This window comes from Chaetura pelagica, unplaced genomic scaffold (assembly GCF_000747805.2).
Source record: "Chaetura pelagica isolate M959 unplaced genomic scaffold, ChaPel_1.0 scaffold153, whole genome shotgun sequence".
Taxonomy (NCBI): domain Eukaryota; kingdom Metazoa; phylum Chordata; class Aves; order Apodiformes; family Apodidae; genus Chaetura; species Chaetura pelagica.
The window spans coordinates 2,427,763-2,443,359 of NW_009952707.1; the positions used below are offsets into that span (position 1 = coordinate 2,427,763).

General features: G+C 40.7%; 2 protein-coding genes across 2 annotated transcripts; both read left to right on the forward strand.

The window, feature by feature from the left end:
- The first annotated feature begins 2,284 nt into the window (after positions 1-2,284).
- ASCL3 (achaete-scute family bHLH transcription factor 3) lies at positions 2,285-2,839 on the forward strand. Its single transcript, XM_009994252.1, has one exon. It carries the CDS (start codon positions 2,285-2,287, stop codon positions 2,837-2,839), a length of 555 nt encoding a protein of 184 aa, XP_009992554.1.
- Positions 2,840-5,614: 2,775 nt separating this feature from the next.
- On the forward strand, positions 5,615-12,094 carry LOC104385779 (chromosome unknown open reading frame, human C11orf16). Its single transcript, XM_009994275.1, is given in 10 exon segments — positions 5,615-5,778; positions 6,552-6,711; positions 6,805-6,807; positions 7,882-8,110; positions 8,885-9,547; positions 9,723-9,782; positions 9,971-10,161; positions 10,684-10,719; positions 11,869-11,990; positions 11,992-12,094. Coding segments are annotated over 10 exon segments (1,731 nt in total).
- Positions 12,095-15,597: the final 3,503 nt, after the last annotated feature.

Below are 15,597 nucleotides of genomic sequence, written 5' to 3' on the forward strand. Positions count from 1 at the left end.
GTTTGCACTTTGTGCAGGTAGTAAGGAACCAGGTAACTGGTTTATGTGATGCTCCTATGCAGCAAAAGTGTCAGTACTAAGCAACAAACACTGCAAGTGTCTTTTCTCGAGGGGTTGTGTTGGTTTTGGTTTCTTGCTCTGTAGTGGTTGTGCTATAAAGTTTTTTTTGTGATGTAACAGACTGTTCCTCAATGTTTTTAAGACATTAGCAGTAGAAAGTTTTTAGACAATAATCCAAGCTGTATAACTAGACAAGGGAAAGATGGCTATATACTAATTTTATGTTGAGTGTATATATTCACCTCTGATTTTCTACATATATATTAATGTAAAATTGATGTGCTCATGCTTTCAGCCAACCTACAGAATTACCTGTTTAAAATGTGTGACTTTCTCTCTTATCTAACAGCATGCTATAAATTCTTAACTAAGAGGTTTTTTGTTCTGAGACCTATTTGCATTAGAAAAAGAGACAACACTGAATACAGAGGCATTTTGGTAGAATGTGTTGTGAGGATAGCTCCATACAGGGTAAAAATGTTGTATTAAGCATGGCAGGGATGAAATAATTAGAAAACATTAAAATACACCCATAGTTTTGTGAAGTATTAAGAGGATCTCATTTCTTTTATGAAACAGAGGTCCAGATGTTTGAAGCTTTCATAGGTTTTTGTGAGTATGGAATTTAGATGTTTCTAGTAGCTTAATGTAATATTCAGGTGTGTTTTCCTTTCTAGAGGGTATAATATAACCTAAGTGAGTTAGACAGCAATGTACAGATGTAGAAGTGGATGGTGAGTAAGAGCATTTTTGATAGATTCTGTGTACGCAAGTGTTCCTTGCAGTCAGTGAGGATGGTTCACGGTAATTCTTTAAAAATGAAATATTTGTTTAGAATTTATTTTCAAGGAGCTATTAGGTAACAATCATTACAGTTATGCTGCTATTTAGCTATTTCAATAATGATTTTGGGAAGGCACTATAATGTAACTTACGGTTTGGGTTGGAAGGGATATTAAAGACCATCTAGTTCAAGCACCCCTGTGTGGGCAGGGACACCTCCCACTAGACCAGTTTGCTCCAAGCCCCATATGATCTGGCCTTGAGCACTTCCAGGGATGGGGCTTCCACAGCTTCCCAGGGCAACCTGTTCCAGTGTCTCACCACCCTCACACTAAAGAATTTCCTCATAATGTGTAACCTAAATCTCCCCTCTTCCAGTTTAGATCCATTACCTCTTGTCCTCTGGTTACATGCTGTTGTAAAAGTCCCTCCTCAGCTTTCTTGTAGGCTACTTATAAAACACTGCAAGGTTGTCTTTCTAATAAATATATAAGGGTGATTTGATTAGTTGAGCCTGCTGTAGTGCTGCTCTGAAGAGAGGGCATATGGTGCTAGTTGGCCAGTCTGAGTTAATAGGCTTCTAGCAGTGCTGCTACCACTATGTGCAGTCCCTTCTTAGTAAAATAACTTACAGTTGGAACAATTTTATCAGGATGTGCATTTTTTTACATTGATACATTAATAATTTCATAATTCATGGCAGTGGGACTGTATTAACTATTTTGTGTATGTGTTTAACATGTAGGTGAGTGCAGAAGCAGCATGAGGACCCAAAGAGATGTCAGGCTTTGCAGAAATGAATCCTACAAACTTCTTGTAAAAATTTGTATGTGGAATGGATTTGAAGCTTCACAGATGTAAAATGTAGGTTAAGATCCATTCTCTGCACAGGTTTTCTATCTAATTAAGATAATGTGGTGAAAGAGACATCAAATGAATAGAGAGAAAAAGTAACTTGTCTATGAAGGCTTTTTGGTACACATAAGGAGTCTGTTATGGAATTGTAGGTTAAATTTTTTTCAGGCAGGAGAAGAGAGTGGAGAGAATGGCTCAGATGTTGGCCTGCTCTGTTTATTGTATAGAGGTGTAAGTTTTGGAGGATTCAAAACAAGCTATACCCATGTGGGTATATAAAGGTAGATCTTAATTTCTAAAGCTGAAGTGAAAGGTGACTGCTGTTTCCTTTAGGAAGCTTTAGTGGCTTTATTTTCTTAAGATCTGTTGTGAATGTTTTTAACCAGTTGCTGACTTGCACCTTCTTGCATCTTCTAATGGGACATTGCTCTACGTAATGATCTTCCAACACCATTCTGAAAAATCACATTAGAAGTCTCTCCTGGAAAATGCCAGTAATGCCAAGCATTGGTAAGTCTGGGTGCAGTTTTTCTACAGTTCATATGAGTTGCTAAAACATTTTTTTAATTATGCATTTCCAGGATAAATGCAGAACCTGATGGATGTCAGAAACTACCGTAACCTCATGGACAAGTTGTCCATCTGTACTGAGACTCAGCACGTACAGCTGGCTAGGCCTTCATGTGCCAACCCAAAAGTTGCATTCCATGTGTACCCAGAAACACCAAACCAGTTCTCTTGCTCTGAAGATCTGTCATTCCTTCCTTTTATGTCTGAGCATCTGATAGTGGAGAACTTCTACAGTGAGCCCTGCACCTTTCCCTACCAGATGCCCCATTCCAGTTACCGCAGAAGTGAGTACTCCTACGGGCCAGCTTTCATCAGGAAGAGGAATGAGAGGGAAAGGCACAGGGTTAAATGTGTCAATGAAGGTTATGCTAAACTGAGGCATCACCTACCTAAGGAATACTTGGAGAAACGGCTCAGCAAAGTAGAGACACTTCGTGCTGCAATAAAATACATCAGCTACCTACAGTCTGTGCTGTACAGTGATTCTGTGGTGGCAGAAGAAAATGTCATGGAGACAAGCCAAGCACCTAAAGCAATTAACAAACAAAATCAGTTTATGAAAGCGATCTAAACCATTCCAAATGAAGCAGAAGGTATCCTGTTTGGGAACTTAGTAGCCACTATATTGATGATACTCCTGGCACATCTTAGGAGCTGATCATAGCGTGTGTTTTAGTGTCAGCCCACAGAATTTTATTTTTGCAGATAGTAACTACACTTAGATACAGAGAGACAATTGGGAAACCATATCTGAATGTTCCAAGACAGTTATTTCATGGAAATTGGAAAATATTTCTAAAATGGTCACCAAACAAAAAAAATAATACCTATACATGTGAAGTAACTGCATGTATTGTCACAGCCTGCCTGCTTTAAAATAAAATCTTTTCACTGATGCAACTGAGATTCCTCTCATTTTCTGTAATGTTTCTGGTTTACTCTCACATGCACCTGCTTAAAAGTTTTTTGGTCTAATTGCCAGTGTATCTCTCAAAAGGTCTTATTGAATGTTCCCAGGAATGTTGTTAGATGCCAACAGAAAGGATAACTTAGTTTTAAAGGGGGAAAATAAAAGAGATGAGCAGCTCTCTGAAGCACAGTTGCTGAACACAGGAAGAGCATAATGTCTTGCGACTGCTGTTCCATCCTTTTGTTATTAATGAGTATTTAATCCCATTAAAACTGTTGACATAGCCTATTTTTATTTAAAAATTGACTAGGTCTGCTCTCACACAACACAGAGTATAAGGAAGGTTGACAACATCTTGGCCTTGGCGGGGGGGGGGAGGAGGAATAATCCTGCAACACAAATTTTTTGGGCCTTTCAGTGATAATGATTAAGGTCTGGGGTGGTCGTCCCCACCTGTTCTTCTGTACTATTGACTTCAGCTAAAAGCTTAGATTTATGTGAAGATGGTGATGAGAGTTTAGCTCATAACTGGCAAAATATTCTTATTTGCTCCATGTAAGGGAATTGTGTTATTGATATTAAAGAACAATTCTGCTGGCAGCATGACAGCAGTCTGTGGGTGCAGCAGAATGTACAGAAAATGCTTACAGACTTCCTAAGTGTTGTGTCCCTGTCCCTAATTGCAATCATCCCCTCAGTTACCTTTTTTTTTTTATAGCAGTGAATTGAAAAATGCCTATGAAATGAAATGCAATTAAGTATTCCTCCCCCCTCCCAAAAGAGTTAACATTTGTTAAGGAGAAAATGAAGATTAAGGATCACAGCAGAGATGAACAGGTAGATTTCTGCACTGTACTCTGGCATGGTTTTGATACACTCTTTGCAGGGAAGAGTGCAAAGTCTGTAGAATTCATTATTCCTTCCATTTTATGTTGAAAAGGGAAGCTATTTCTAAAGTGATTTGACCTCAGTTTGTCTGAGCTTCAACCTTTCTGCCCTCATTTCAAACCAACTCATTTGTCACACCCTATGGTTGTGGGCTTTTTTCCCTAAATCTGTACTCTGTACAATGCTATTTTCTGCCCTGCAGTAACAGGCAGTCTAGAGGACATTCTGCCCTCTTACAATCCCTTCTCTGTCCCTGCAGGCTTTCAATGCAATATACAGATCAACAAGGAAAGCTGAAGGTTGAGCAGATGTGTGGCAGACAAGTGGTCCTCTCTCTAGTCACTGGTTTTTAACCAGTGAGGTCAGGGTGTCCAATCCTGCTAGTAATGGCTGTGGCAACCTCCATAGCAACTAGGAAACACTGGCAGCAAATCGCTTCTCAGGTCAAACAGGCAGTGGGACAAGATTTCTGCTTTGTGAATAAATCCAAATCAACCAGATATGGTGCTGTCAATAGCTGGTAAGTTTAAAACATTGCTGTGTTGAACTACCCATTAAAACCCCAAAACTGAAGTATTGCATATTTACCTTTGTCAGTGCTTTGCAGCAGTTAGTCCACTCTTTTTGCTGGGTTTGGTGTGCTAGTTTTCTGAAATTACATCTGGGAATCCTCATAAGAAGGTCATATCTCTTAGATAAGAGACAAAATAACATTTAAACTTAGTGCTTAAACTGTGTTTTGTAAGAGAAATTGGGCATTTAAATTTTATGCAGTTGAATTTCCATGGAAATTTTACCCTGAACATTTCTAAGCAATATTAAAAATTTTTTAAAAAAGAAATGAAAGCTTACCTTTTGCATCTTGTCAGATTAACAGAGATGGCATCACATCGCATCTCACTGTGACAGCCTCTGAATAGTTGTGACAAATTCAAGCATCTCTCTTTTTCTTATGGCAAGTCATAATCCTACTGTTATAAAACATGATAGGGCAGCTGAAAGATCAAAATATTTCCTCTTACATCACTATAAATTAAACAAGTAACAGGCAACTGTAATCTGGCATAATGTTCAAAAAGTGTCATGTTTATTCAGGTTGTCAACTTCTGCTGCAGTTTCTGTATCAACTTGTAAAATAGGGAAGGTTTGGCTGTGGCTGTGTACAAAAAAGCTTTAAAGGGGGGTGTACGTGTAAGAAACGAGAGCTGGAAGTTGCAGAGGGAAAGAAGGGTTGGAGGGAGGTGGAAGCTATTGCTTTCCTAGGGATTTTCACAGCATTTCTTGTTTCATTGGATGTTTCTGTCCCTCAGCCAGGTTGGGATTTGGGTGACTGAAGATCACAGAAGTCAGTAATATGGGTTTATCTGACCAAATGCCAGTCTGGATATTTTGAATTAATTCTTTTTAATAAAAATAAACAAATAATAGAAGCTACTGAGTTCTTGAGCTACACTGGTAAGCATTTGCTTGTGTTGAAAAATGCTATACACTGTCTCTTTTCCACCAACAGATCACGACTGAGTCTTGCAACTATCTGCTTGTGCAAGAATGGCTCATTTGGAAGGGCTCCTGCCCAGGGGTCATAGGTATTGCAGTGTTATGCCAGCTCTGGACAAGTTCTCATGCTCTAGCACTGCTACCCCCTGCCCCTGCTGCACGAGCTCTTTCGTAGTGCATCCTGCCTGGATCACTGAGCCCCTCAGTCCCCAGAGGTAAAATCATATTCTTGTTTGAGTCTGTGATTTGTTCTTTTTCATTATATTTAATAGGATAAAACAGGCTGGTGTGTCAGATTAATAAATCACCAGCCTGAACATCATTTGAGCTTTCCTCTCCCCTGAACTGGCAGTTTTTTAGATGATATTAATGAGTGATTTGCTACCCTGGAGATTATGAAAAGCAAAGCCTGAGTAAACCTCCTATCAAATAAACATTCCTCTAATTTTATTTAGATAAATAAAAGCATCTTGTATTAGCAGCTGTCTTCTGTAAATGTTCCTAATGCTTTGTGACAGGGGATTATTTTTCCTGTTTTGAACTTGAATCTGTCATCAACCAGCAGCTTTGTTGTTTACTTTTCTACTTTTCTGTTGTGCCCTGAATGTCCCAATGTAAACTCTCAGCTACAGCACTCTTGAGTGCACCTACACTGTTGGAGATGGATCCTTTCTCCTGATCTTAAGGGTTGCAGTGGCTTGCTGTGTAAACAGCAAAGAGGGTAGAGCAGGTACAACTGGCCCAAGATTCCACCATACTCCTTGCTCACTTCTTCTAAAGTCAAGCAAATCTGAATAAAACCATTCACTGAAGAGCAAGAAATTGTCCGAACACAAGCAAGTTTTCTGTTTCTTCCCATATGCTTTGGGCTGTGGGAATGCTATGAAATGAGGTGGAGTGGTTCAGTTCTTGAATCCTCCAAGTTTAATTTTTTTTTCATGACCTACAGAGGCTGTTTCTTACAGTGACCCATTTTCTTTGTGCCAAGGTGCCAATGGAGTAGCTGCTGCCTCCCCTCTCCTGGCCCAGCGTGGAAGAGGCTGAACATCTCAGGGCTATCAGTGGGCTTAGGCAGCAATGTCCCTGTGCTGGTGAGAAGGGAGCAAGATGGATTTTATTATCATGGCACAATTAAAGAGGAGATAGAGGTGAGTGATGGTTGCTGTGTGGTAGCTGTGCACATGTGCAATGAGGTGTCCGGCCAACCAGCAGTCCTCACGTGCCACCAGAGGTTAGTGTAGCAGGTTTGATTTCAGCTGGTGCATGAATTAGAGAGCAGATCACCAGGACAGGGATGCTTGTGGCTATGTCTATTCACAAAGCTCCTGATGTGCCTGATTCCAGGCTGCTCTCACCTCTTGGTGCCTGGCACACTGTGTGAGCCTCTGGCAGGCAGCACAGCCTTGAGCACCAGTAAACTATAAACAATCAGATCCTTCCTCTGCTCAACCTCCTTTACTGCATCAATATCTAGGAGTGAGTAGGCATGTTTCAGGGATCCTCATCTCATGCGGAAGATGGATGCCCCCAAAATCCCCGTTCCTGCTAAAGAGAGGAGGGTTGTTGTGCACCTTGCAAGAGCAGACTCCTGGCTTCTGCTGGTGCTGGGCATTGAGCCAGGCTCAGTGTGAGTGGCACTGTGAGCGGTGAGCCAGCTACTGTTGTGTGTAGACACATAACCATCAATAGCATGGAAAAACTGTTATTGTTTTATGTACACATTTCTAGCTTGAGTCAGCCATAGACCAACAGTTTGGTGTCTTTTCAGAAAAGTTAGTGAAGGCTTTAATTTGCTAGTTTGTTAGCACTTCAAACTCAACAGAAAAAAAGAGCCTATTCTCTCTCAAGAACAGGGAAGCACGTTGTTTCATTGTTGATGGAACACTTCATGACAGGCTTTAATTTAAAAAAAATATAAATAAATTCCCAACAGTCCCCTCAAGAAGCTGAGATATTGTTGTATGTAATGAGGAAGGACTAGGGCATGACTGAAAAAAGAGGTCTGAGTGGCTTCAGGATCTCTTGGTATCTGGTGCAAACAGTGTGGTTTGTGAAATCCAGTTGCACTCTGTAGCTTTTGGGGAAGAAAATACAGGTCCCCGTGGCAGTGAATCTGTACATAGGCTTCACTCACCCTGCTGTCTGGTGAGCCTCACAGAAGTATTTCTGCCTGTCTCAGTGCCAGACTAACACTACACACTACTCTTCAGGCTTGCTTGGTTTTTCAACCTAGCCACAGAGCCACAGAATGGCCTCCTGGTGAAAGTTACATTATGGACTGTTTTTCATAGGAACTATTATTTTGTTCCTGGTAACAGAGTGAAAGAGGTATGTTCCTGGTAGAGTTTGCCAAACCGCTTGTGTCACGTGGAAGTCACACTTTGTGTGTGCAAAAAACAGCAAAGGATGATATCCTGGAATACGTGAATGGGATGAAGCACTCCTTGCTCCCTGGAGACAAAGTGCTGGCACCCTGGGAGCCAGATATGGCTAGGTATGGCCCAGGAACCATCCTCACGGGCATTGAGACAAGGGACCCCTTACGAGGTAAGAAGCTGCCCTCTTTTTTCTTGCCTTGCTCTGGAACTTGAGTGAGAATTCCAGGATAAACTCCTGTCACGGTGCTACTGCCAGAGAAACAGCCATATTCAGGTTACAGTTCAGCATTACGTAAAGCTTGCAGGAGCTGATGGAACTTGCTGATGAATATCTGCATGTTACCTCACCTGTATGACCTTCAGGAAGCTGTGACCCATAAAAATGTGGTCTTCCAAGTCCATGGATATGCTATTTTCCAACATCTTGGACAAGGCTGTGTCTGCCATGTGAAGGACAATGCCCTTTTCATGAGCTAAACAAGTGAGGCAGCTTTCAGGAAGCACACATCTGTGCTTGAATGCTCATGTTTGTATTGAATGGTACATCTGGGGGTGATTTTATCACCCAAATGTAGGGGATTTCAACAGTTCATTAGTTTTTCCCATGTCTGACAGTCAAGCTCCACTGACTTAATGAAATACTCTTCCCAGAGCATTACTGCTAAGTTTGGCAATAACAAGTTAGTTACTCAGTAAGATTTTCTTCTTCAGCTGTTGACAAATAGGGAGGAAATATGCTGCCAGGTCTCTTTTCACACTGATGATGCCCTAGCTGCCCACTCCACCCTCTGTGACATTATGGTGAGGTGTTCTAGAGAAGGATGATAGTTCATCCTGCCAGTTGGCAGGAGCAGAAAGTGCATAAAGCTACAAAGCCTGTTCTGTGTCTGTGCACTGCCCAGGCAGGCCAGCTGCTTATGGCTGCTTACCTTTTCTTTAACAGCCTCAGAAGATGAAGAAATTATGGTCCAGTTCTGGAATGACAAGAAAGTGAAACTCCCACGGGGTGTGGCTCTGTGGATCCCACCTAGCCTGTGGGAAAGGATTGTAGAGATGATCCACATGCCCTTCACCAGCAGGGTGAAGCCTAGAGGAACTCCAGATGCTAACTCTTGTGTTTCTTCCTGTAGTCCAAAACCAGCCCTGATTCCTGCTTGTACTATACATAGCCTTCCCAAGCACTGCTTGCTCTGTTCCCCATGCTGGCCACACTTGCACTATCACTGTGGTTGTATATGCTGTTTGTCAGCATATGTAAGGTGCATCTGCTACTGCCATTCCCATGTTGATGCCTGGTGGCCTCTTCCATCCAGGTCTCTGGTTTTTCAAAGCAAAACCAAAGAGACAGAGTCCAGCAGTGAGCCCTCTCCATGCCTTCTAGAACTGCAAGGCCCAAAACAAGAAGAAGCAGAAGCTGTGGCAGTCTCTTCCCCATCTTCTGATTTAGAGTGGGACCTGGAGCCTTTCCCCACTAAGAGTACTGTGGTGGACAGTGCTGTTAACACAAGCTCCAGCTGCCTTGAGATGTCTCAGCTAAAGGATTCTGCAAGACCTGGATGGAAATACTGGAAAAGAAGCGACCACAAGTCCCAACCCAGTAATTCAGGTACTTTTTAACACCCCACAGGGAAGCAGCAGCCAGAGGAAAAAGAAAGCAAATATGTTCTGGGCAGACACTTTGTCTGTAGTTTATTGGTATAAATACTATACATTTGCATACCAGCCTCTGATACAGAAGTACCCCCTCCTCAATATTTCTGCTGCCTCATTCTGCATGCTAGCTTTTCTTTTAGCAACTCATGCAACAGAGAACTGCCCGAACAATTAATTTCATTTGGAAGCATAGATACCCCTCTCTGAGTTTGTTCCCCATTGTTTTCCTACATTTTTTATGATGCCAACATCTTGATTAACATTTGTAGCTAGTCCATGCAGAATTCCTTTCAAGCTTAAAGTGCATTTTCCTCTGTCCTGAAATAAATGTTTCTCCAGTTCTGGTTTCATTCCTAGATACAATTTTACTGTTTCCCAGGACTTGGCAGTTGCAGCAGCACAGGTAGAAAAGGCAAGCTGGAATACAAAGCCATCTCTGCTGGGGACATGTCCCATGTTGCCCCAACTAATTGGAGCACAATGTTTAAAACCATCAAGCAGTCTCCCCAAAGGCATCTCACAAGGAAAGAAATCTTAAGAGAACAGAAATCCAATCCTTCGTTGGAGGTAAGGTGATCTGTATTGATAGCATGTGGTTTGTTTGAATGGAAAAAATATTCTTAATAATGGTCTGGAAGTTGGCTAGAAAAATAATACATCACTGCTACTCTAACTGCTTGCTAGGGCCATCCACCAGTTTTGTGATAGGCAGGAAACTTCTTCACTGATTAAACCAAAACAAAAATCCAAAAATCCTAAGGAAGGGCTGAAGATACTTAGTAAAATGGAAAAAAGTTATACCACTAACTGCTTGAGCATTCAATAATGCAGAGTTCAATTTGGAAACCTGTCCAAATGCCCACTGACATCAACCCAATGAAGTCCTATGAAAGTAAGAACCCACATGAGGGGCCCTTGAAATGGACAGATATGATTGTCAGCAGCAATAAAACACATGAAAAGATTCAATCTGGAGAGGTGCTGGGCTCTGCCAGTCTATCTTGATAGTAATGATCTCTATCTCTGAAAGATAAAAGCAGATTTTGTAGTAAACAGTCTTTACTCAGTATCATCTTTTATTCCTCACAGGAAGCAAAGAGTTTAACCCTGAAGCTAGGAGACAGAGTAAGCAAACTGTGTCACAGCTATGACAACACTGTTTTTTAGGCCTGGTTTTAATTGGCCATGGCCCCCTTTTGCTTTAGAAAAACTTAGCGGGGGGGGGAAGAATGAGAACATGAATGCTAAAAAAAGGACAAAAAAGAGGAAGGAAAAAGCTTACAAGAACAAGGGGAAGATAAAAGAGAATGGCAGGATGAACAGAATCACTGCCCTGTACAAGAGCATCAGGGTACAGTTAATAATTAAAATAAAATACTAGCTCCTCTGTACCTTCATGTTCTTGCTAGTGTGAGCTAACTGCAGAGTAAATCTTTGAATGTGCTAAATATGCATGATTTTCTTTAGGAGAAGATAAATCTGTTAATGACATGTCTTAGTGAACGGAGAACATACTGGAACGTATCTTGTATTCTCACAATTATATTCCTTAATTTTAAGCAAGTGCCTGCCAACCTATTAACTGTATGGTTCCTGCTTTATTATTTAAATAATGGTAATTACACACCTTTGTAATTGATTTCCCAGGAATTTTTAGGCCAATAGAGCTCCAGGCAGACATGCTCTGTGTCGGCAAATGTCACAGCTGTGTCCTGAAGTGACAGCTTTGCCTTTTGGTAAAACTAAGGAGAAACCCAAGTGGTTTCATTGTAGCCTCAGGTAGCATGAATTACAGTAGTGGACACAATATGCTGATAATAGCCCCTGGGTTGTGGTTTGTTTGTTAGTTTTGTTTTTTGTTGTGTTTTTTTTTTTTTTTTTTAAAAAAAACAAACCTAGAAGATCCGTTGTTACTCCTCAAGATGGTCGAGGCAGATTTCTCAGGAACACAGGCTGCATCAGAAGTAACTTGCAACAAACCAGAGAGCAGGCTTCCCAGAGGGGCTCTCTGTGGAGCTAATGTCCTCCCACTGTAGTCAGCAAAAATCCTCCTGACTTCTAAAGGAGCACTTTTTTGGGTCAAAGCATTATTGCTTCTCAAAACCCCTTTGGACTTATTGTACTGTACTAGCATGGAAATGATACCACTGTGAAAGCTATGTGAGGGAGGCACCTCTCTTACAGCCAGAAAAGTAGCAGCTACAAAGACACTTTTTTTTTTTTACATGCTGTTTTTAGACTAGACTTCCAAGAAATCTGTTTTCTGTTGTCCAGGAAGAAGATTTTGCAGTAGCAAAAAACCAAAGATATAAGATAGCAAGAAAGAAAACGAAGTCAAATGATAAACATAAAGGGACTTGCATGGGAGAGAATGAACTTGGCAATACAGACCACGTCAGAGAGAAAGAACAACAGCAAAGAGCTCTCTTGCAACAAGACAGAGAGAGACACGATCAACCACAATTCAATAAACATACAACTGATGAAGTTCAGGAGCTGAAATTTCAGGTAAGCTTCTTAGACTATAGTGGTGTTACATTTATTAAGAAAATCAAGTTCTGGCTTAGGTACTGTCTCTGTAGAATATCTTTATGGATAACTGTGTAATTTTAATAACTGAGAAACTTTATTTCCACCCACATCGAATTTCAGCATCCTCATTCTTTACTTCAAGTACTCCAAGGAGTTGCATTAAATTCCTAATTATCTGGACTTGATTTTACAATTCTGGAGAGATCAGGTAAATTAGAATGAGCACTAAAAGCCCAAACAGATGCACAGCAAGGGTCTAATAAACCTCCAATTTGTCTACAGTTCTTTGGAGTCAGCCAGAGGAATTCAGCACAGTCATTTCTTTTTGTAGAAAGCCAGAAGGCATGGAGAAATGTTACAAGGTGACAGTTAAAAATATATTTTTGAGGATTGAAACAGAAAAGAGAAAGGAGCCAGAGGGTAAAGGAGCTGTTACTGTAGATATTAACACCACAATACTTAGAGATCCAGCCTTCAAGTAATGGAATTTTATATTCCTATGAAAATTAACTGAAATCTTAATACCATCAGCTACAAAAAGATTACAAATATATATAGGTCATGTCACTAATTCTAACCATGGAATTGGATCCTTTGGGAGAGCTAAGCACCCAGGGAGTCTTGTTAGAGGGACTCATGTTTAAAGCACATGAACTTGGCCACAAGCTGTAGTGTGCAGTTGCTCAGCTGTACTTCTTCCCTGCAAGAAACTGAAGACAATTCAGGGTCCTCTAGCACCTACTGAAAAAGGCAGCTCATGCAAAGAGGCAGGACTTGGAAGTGTCAATAGTTCATCTGCCTATACTAAATATCTTGACACATATTCAAGCACCTTCCTGAGCTGGGGTCCTAGATAGTGAATTTCACTTGCATTTTATGTATTTATCAGAATAGTAAAAGTACAGATAGGACAGATCAGATGCATTGTGAGCCAGCTGCTATAAAGTCAGTGCCAGCCCACAGAAGCTAAAGTACATCCCTGTTCATACCACATGGTTTGTGCTCTCTGTGGTAAAGAATGAGATGGACATTCTATTTGAGGCTAATATAAAAGAAGCTGACATCACAAAGACTAAATTATGTATTTTATTATACTGATTGTATCTTTGTTTAAAACATGAAAACCTGGAATTGGTCACATAATTGGATTTAAGGCACACAATATACAAATATTTTTAAATCTGTGTACAAGGTGGGCTGAATATAATTGCATTAAGTAGAAAATGAATATACAGGTTATAAAAATGGAGTCCCAAAGAGGGAGGATACTATTAAAGTGCTAACAAGGAAAAAATATACATAATTCATTATGTGCATTAAAACAGCCTTGTATTTTATTCCCATGATTGCCAAGAGACAAACATCACAGAACAAAAGTTAAATCAATACTTTGTCCTGCACTGACATCCACCGTGTGGGTTTGTTGCACCATGTCCCCTGAGGTTGCTGTGACAGAATAGATGCCAGGAGAAACTTCAATGTAGATGTCTTTGGAAGCTTGTCTGGTCTTAAGTGTGGGGGGAAAAAGTTTCATTACTGTTTTGTCATCTTAGATTTTCCTCAAAAATAAAAACATTAAATGTGGGTTAAAAAATTACTTGTTAGCTGCCATGTAACTGTACTAAGATTTTTCAAAATATACAGTCAGCATGGACAAAACCTAAAATGTTTCTGTCAATACAAAAATTAGCAACTGCCGTACTCAGAAGTATTAATCTAACGTTTCCATCAATGGAAATAATCAACATGCTGCAATCTCCGGCTCACAAAACCAAAAGTTACTAAACTAAAGGGTTTTGAACATAAACCTGGAAAAACATCGATACAACAAGGGGGCTCCCACCAATCTGTATTGTGGCATGGGTTCCATGTTTCTCATCTTTTGTGGCTTATAAGTTCCCAAGATTGATGCAGTGGGGGGTGTTAAGCTTTGAAAAATAATAATTAAAAAAAGCGCAGCTTAAATCTCCATGAGGAATAGAAGTGTTTGTGGGCCAAGCATAACTGGCTAAGCATGCCTTGCTGCATGCCCTCCCTCAGCACAGGGAATGTGTTTGGAGAGAACAACTTAGAACTGCTGCCTTATTGTTGCTGATGCAATTCCTGAGAGCCTAAAGATTAATCACAGTCTTTGACATTCTGTACCAGTCCAAAATATAAAGTAGATACTCAATTGTGCAAGTCTCTGTATGCCCATTCTGCTGCCCACCTAACACATACATTAGGATTGTGAATGCACTACTGGTTAATCTTCTGTGCCATCAAAAAGTCTCCACACCTGATCACAATTTTTTACCAGCTTGATGCAAAATTATAAACACTATACCTCAGTCTAAAAACAAAGTATTCTATAAACTTACACGCTGCTGGCAAGATCGATCTTGACTAGATGCTACAGAGGCTTCAGTCCTCTGGAAAGAAAAATAAACTGTTTTCCAATGATACAACACAAAAGGCAAATTCAGCCCCTGAGAGAGGGGATGGTTTATGTCCATGACATTTTCCCCTCCACAAAAAGACTGATATGACACTGACTAGTGCCACTAGAAGTTACTCTGCCTTCCCCCAGACATAAGGCTCAGATCAGTCCAGGTGTTCATACACCCGTGATGTTAAACCACGTACATTAGTGCAAGGGTCACAGACACAGATGGGTAACAATTGTCCCATGGCAAGGGAAGGAATAACCTTTCATTAATACTTACTTCTTCTTCAGAGGAGTCCAGTTCTCTTTCCCCTGTTTGCCTACCATGATATCTGCAAATGTGTTTGATTTCATGCTCTTTGCATTTACAGGCTGCTGTGAATCTGTAGTACTTCTGGACAGCAACAGAAACAGAGAATATTATGCAGAGAAGCATCAAAGCAATGCTCACAACTACTGCAGTTTTACAATTAAAAAATGGAACTGCACAGCTACTGACCTTCTTTATTGATTGGCTGGTTTGTTCTTGTGTGAGGATGAAAACAATGCCTCCGTGTCCACAGGACATCTGCCTTGTGGTACAAAACTGTCAGCCCTGACTTTAGAAGCCTGTCTCTCAACACAAAAACATAAGGAACTCTCTGATACCTCGAAACTGAATTAATAAAAATATCAGAAGGAATGCTCTGAAACATCTACCTGATCAGGCTCTTCAAGAAAAGCTCTTGTGGAAGAAGGCATAATTTATGGGTCCTTAACAGGATGTATAGGCAAGCTAGGTGCTTTGCAGCCTTACCAGTGCAGACTGCTTCTGCAGAGCATGTGCAAGAGCAGTGCTCTAAAACCAGAATGTGCTAATACTGAAAAATGAGCTGGTGAAGAAGCTGAAGTGTTTTCAAGGCTGGTACCAGCAGCATAGTGGTTTTGAGAACTGTATTTAAGTCCTTGGCAGCACTTTTCTGGCTCCACAGTAAAGGTACTAGAATCTTCCTCCTTGCAAATTAAATACTTGAGTACATCTCTGCTGCCATCTGTTGTCACCAGAG

Bases quoted from the DNA above. Each gene is read 5' to 3' on its own strand.
- ASCL3 (XM_009994252.1), top strand. From the start codon at position 2,285: ATGCAGAACCTGATGGATGTCAGAAACTACCGTAACCTCATGGACAAG.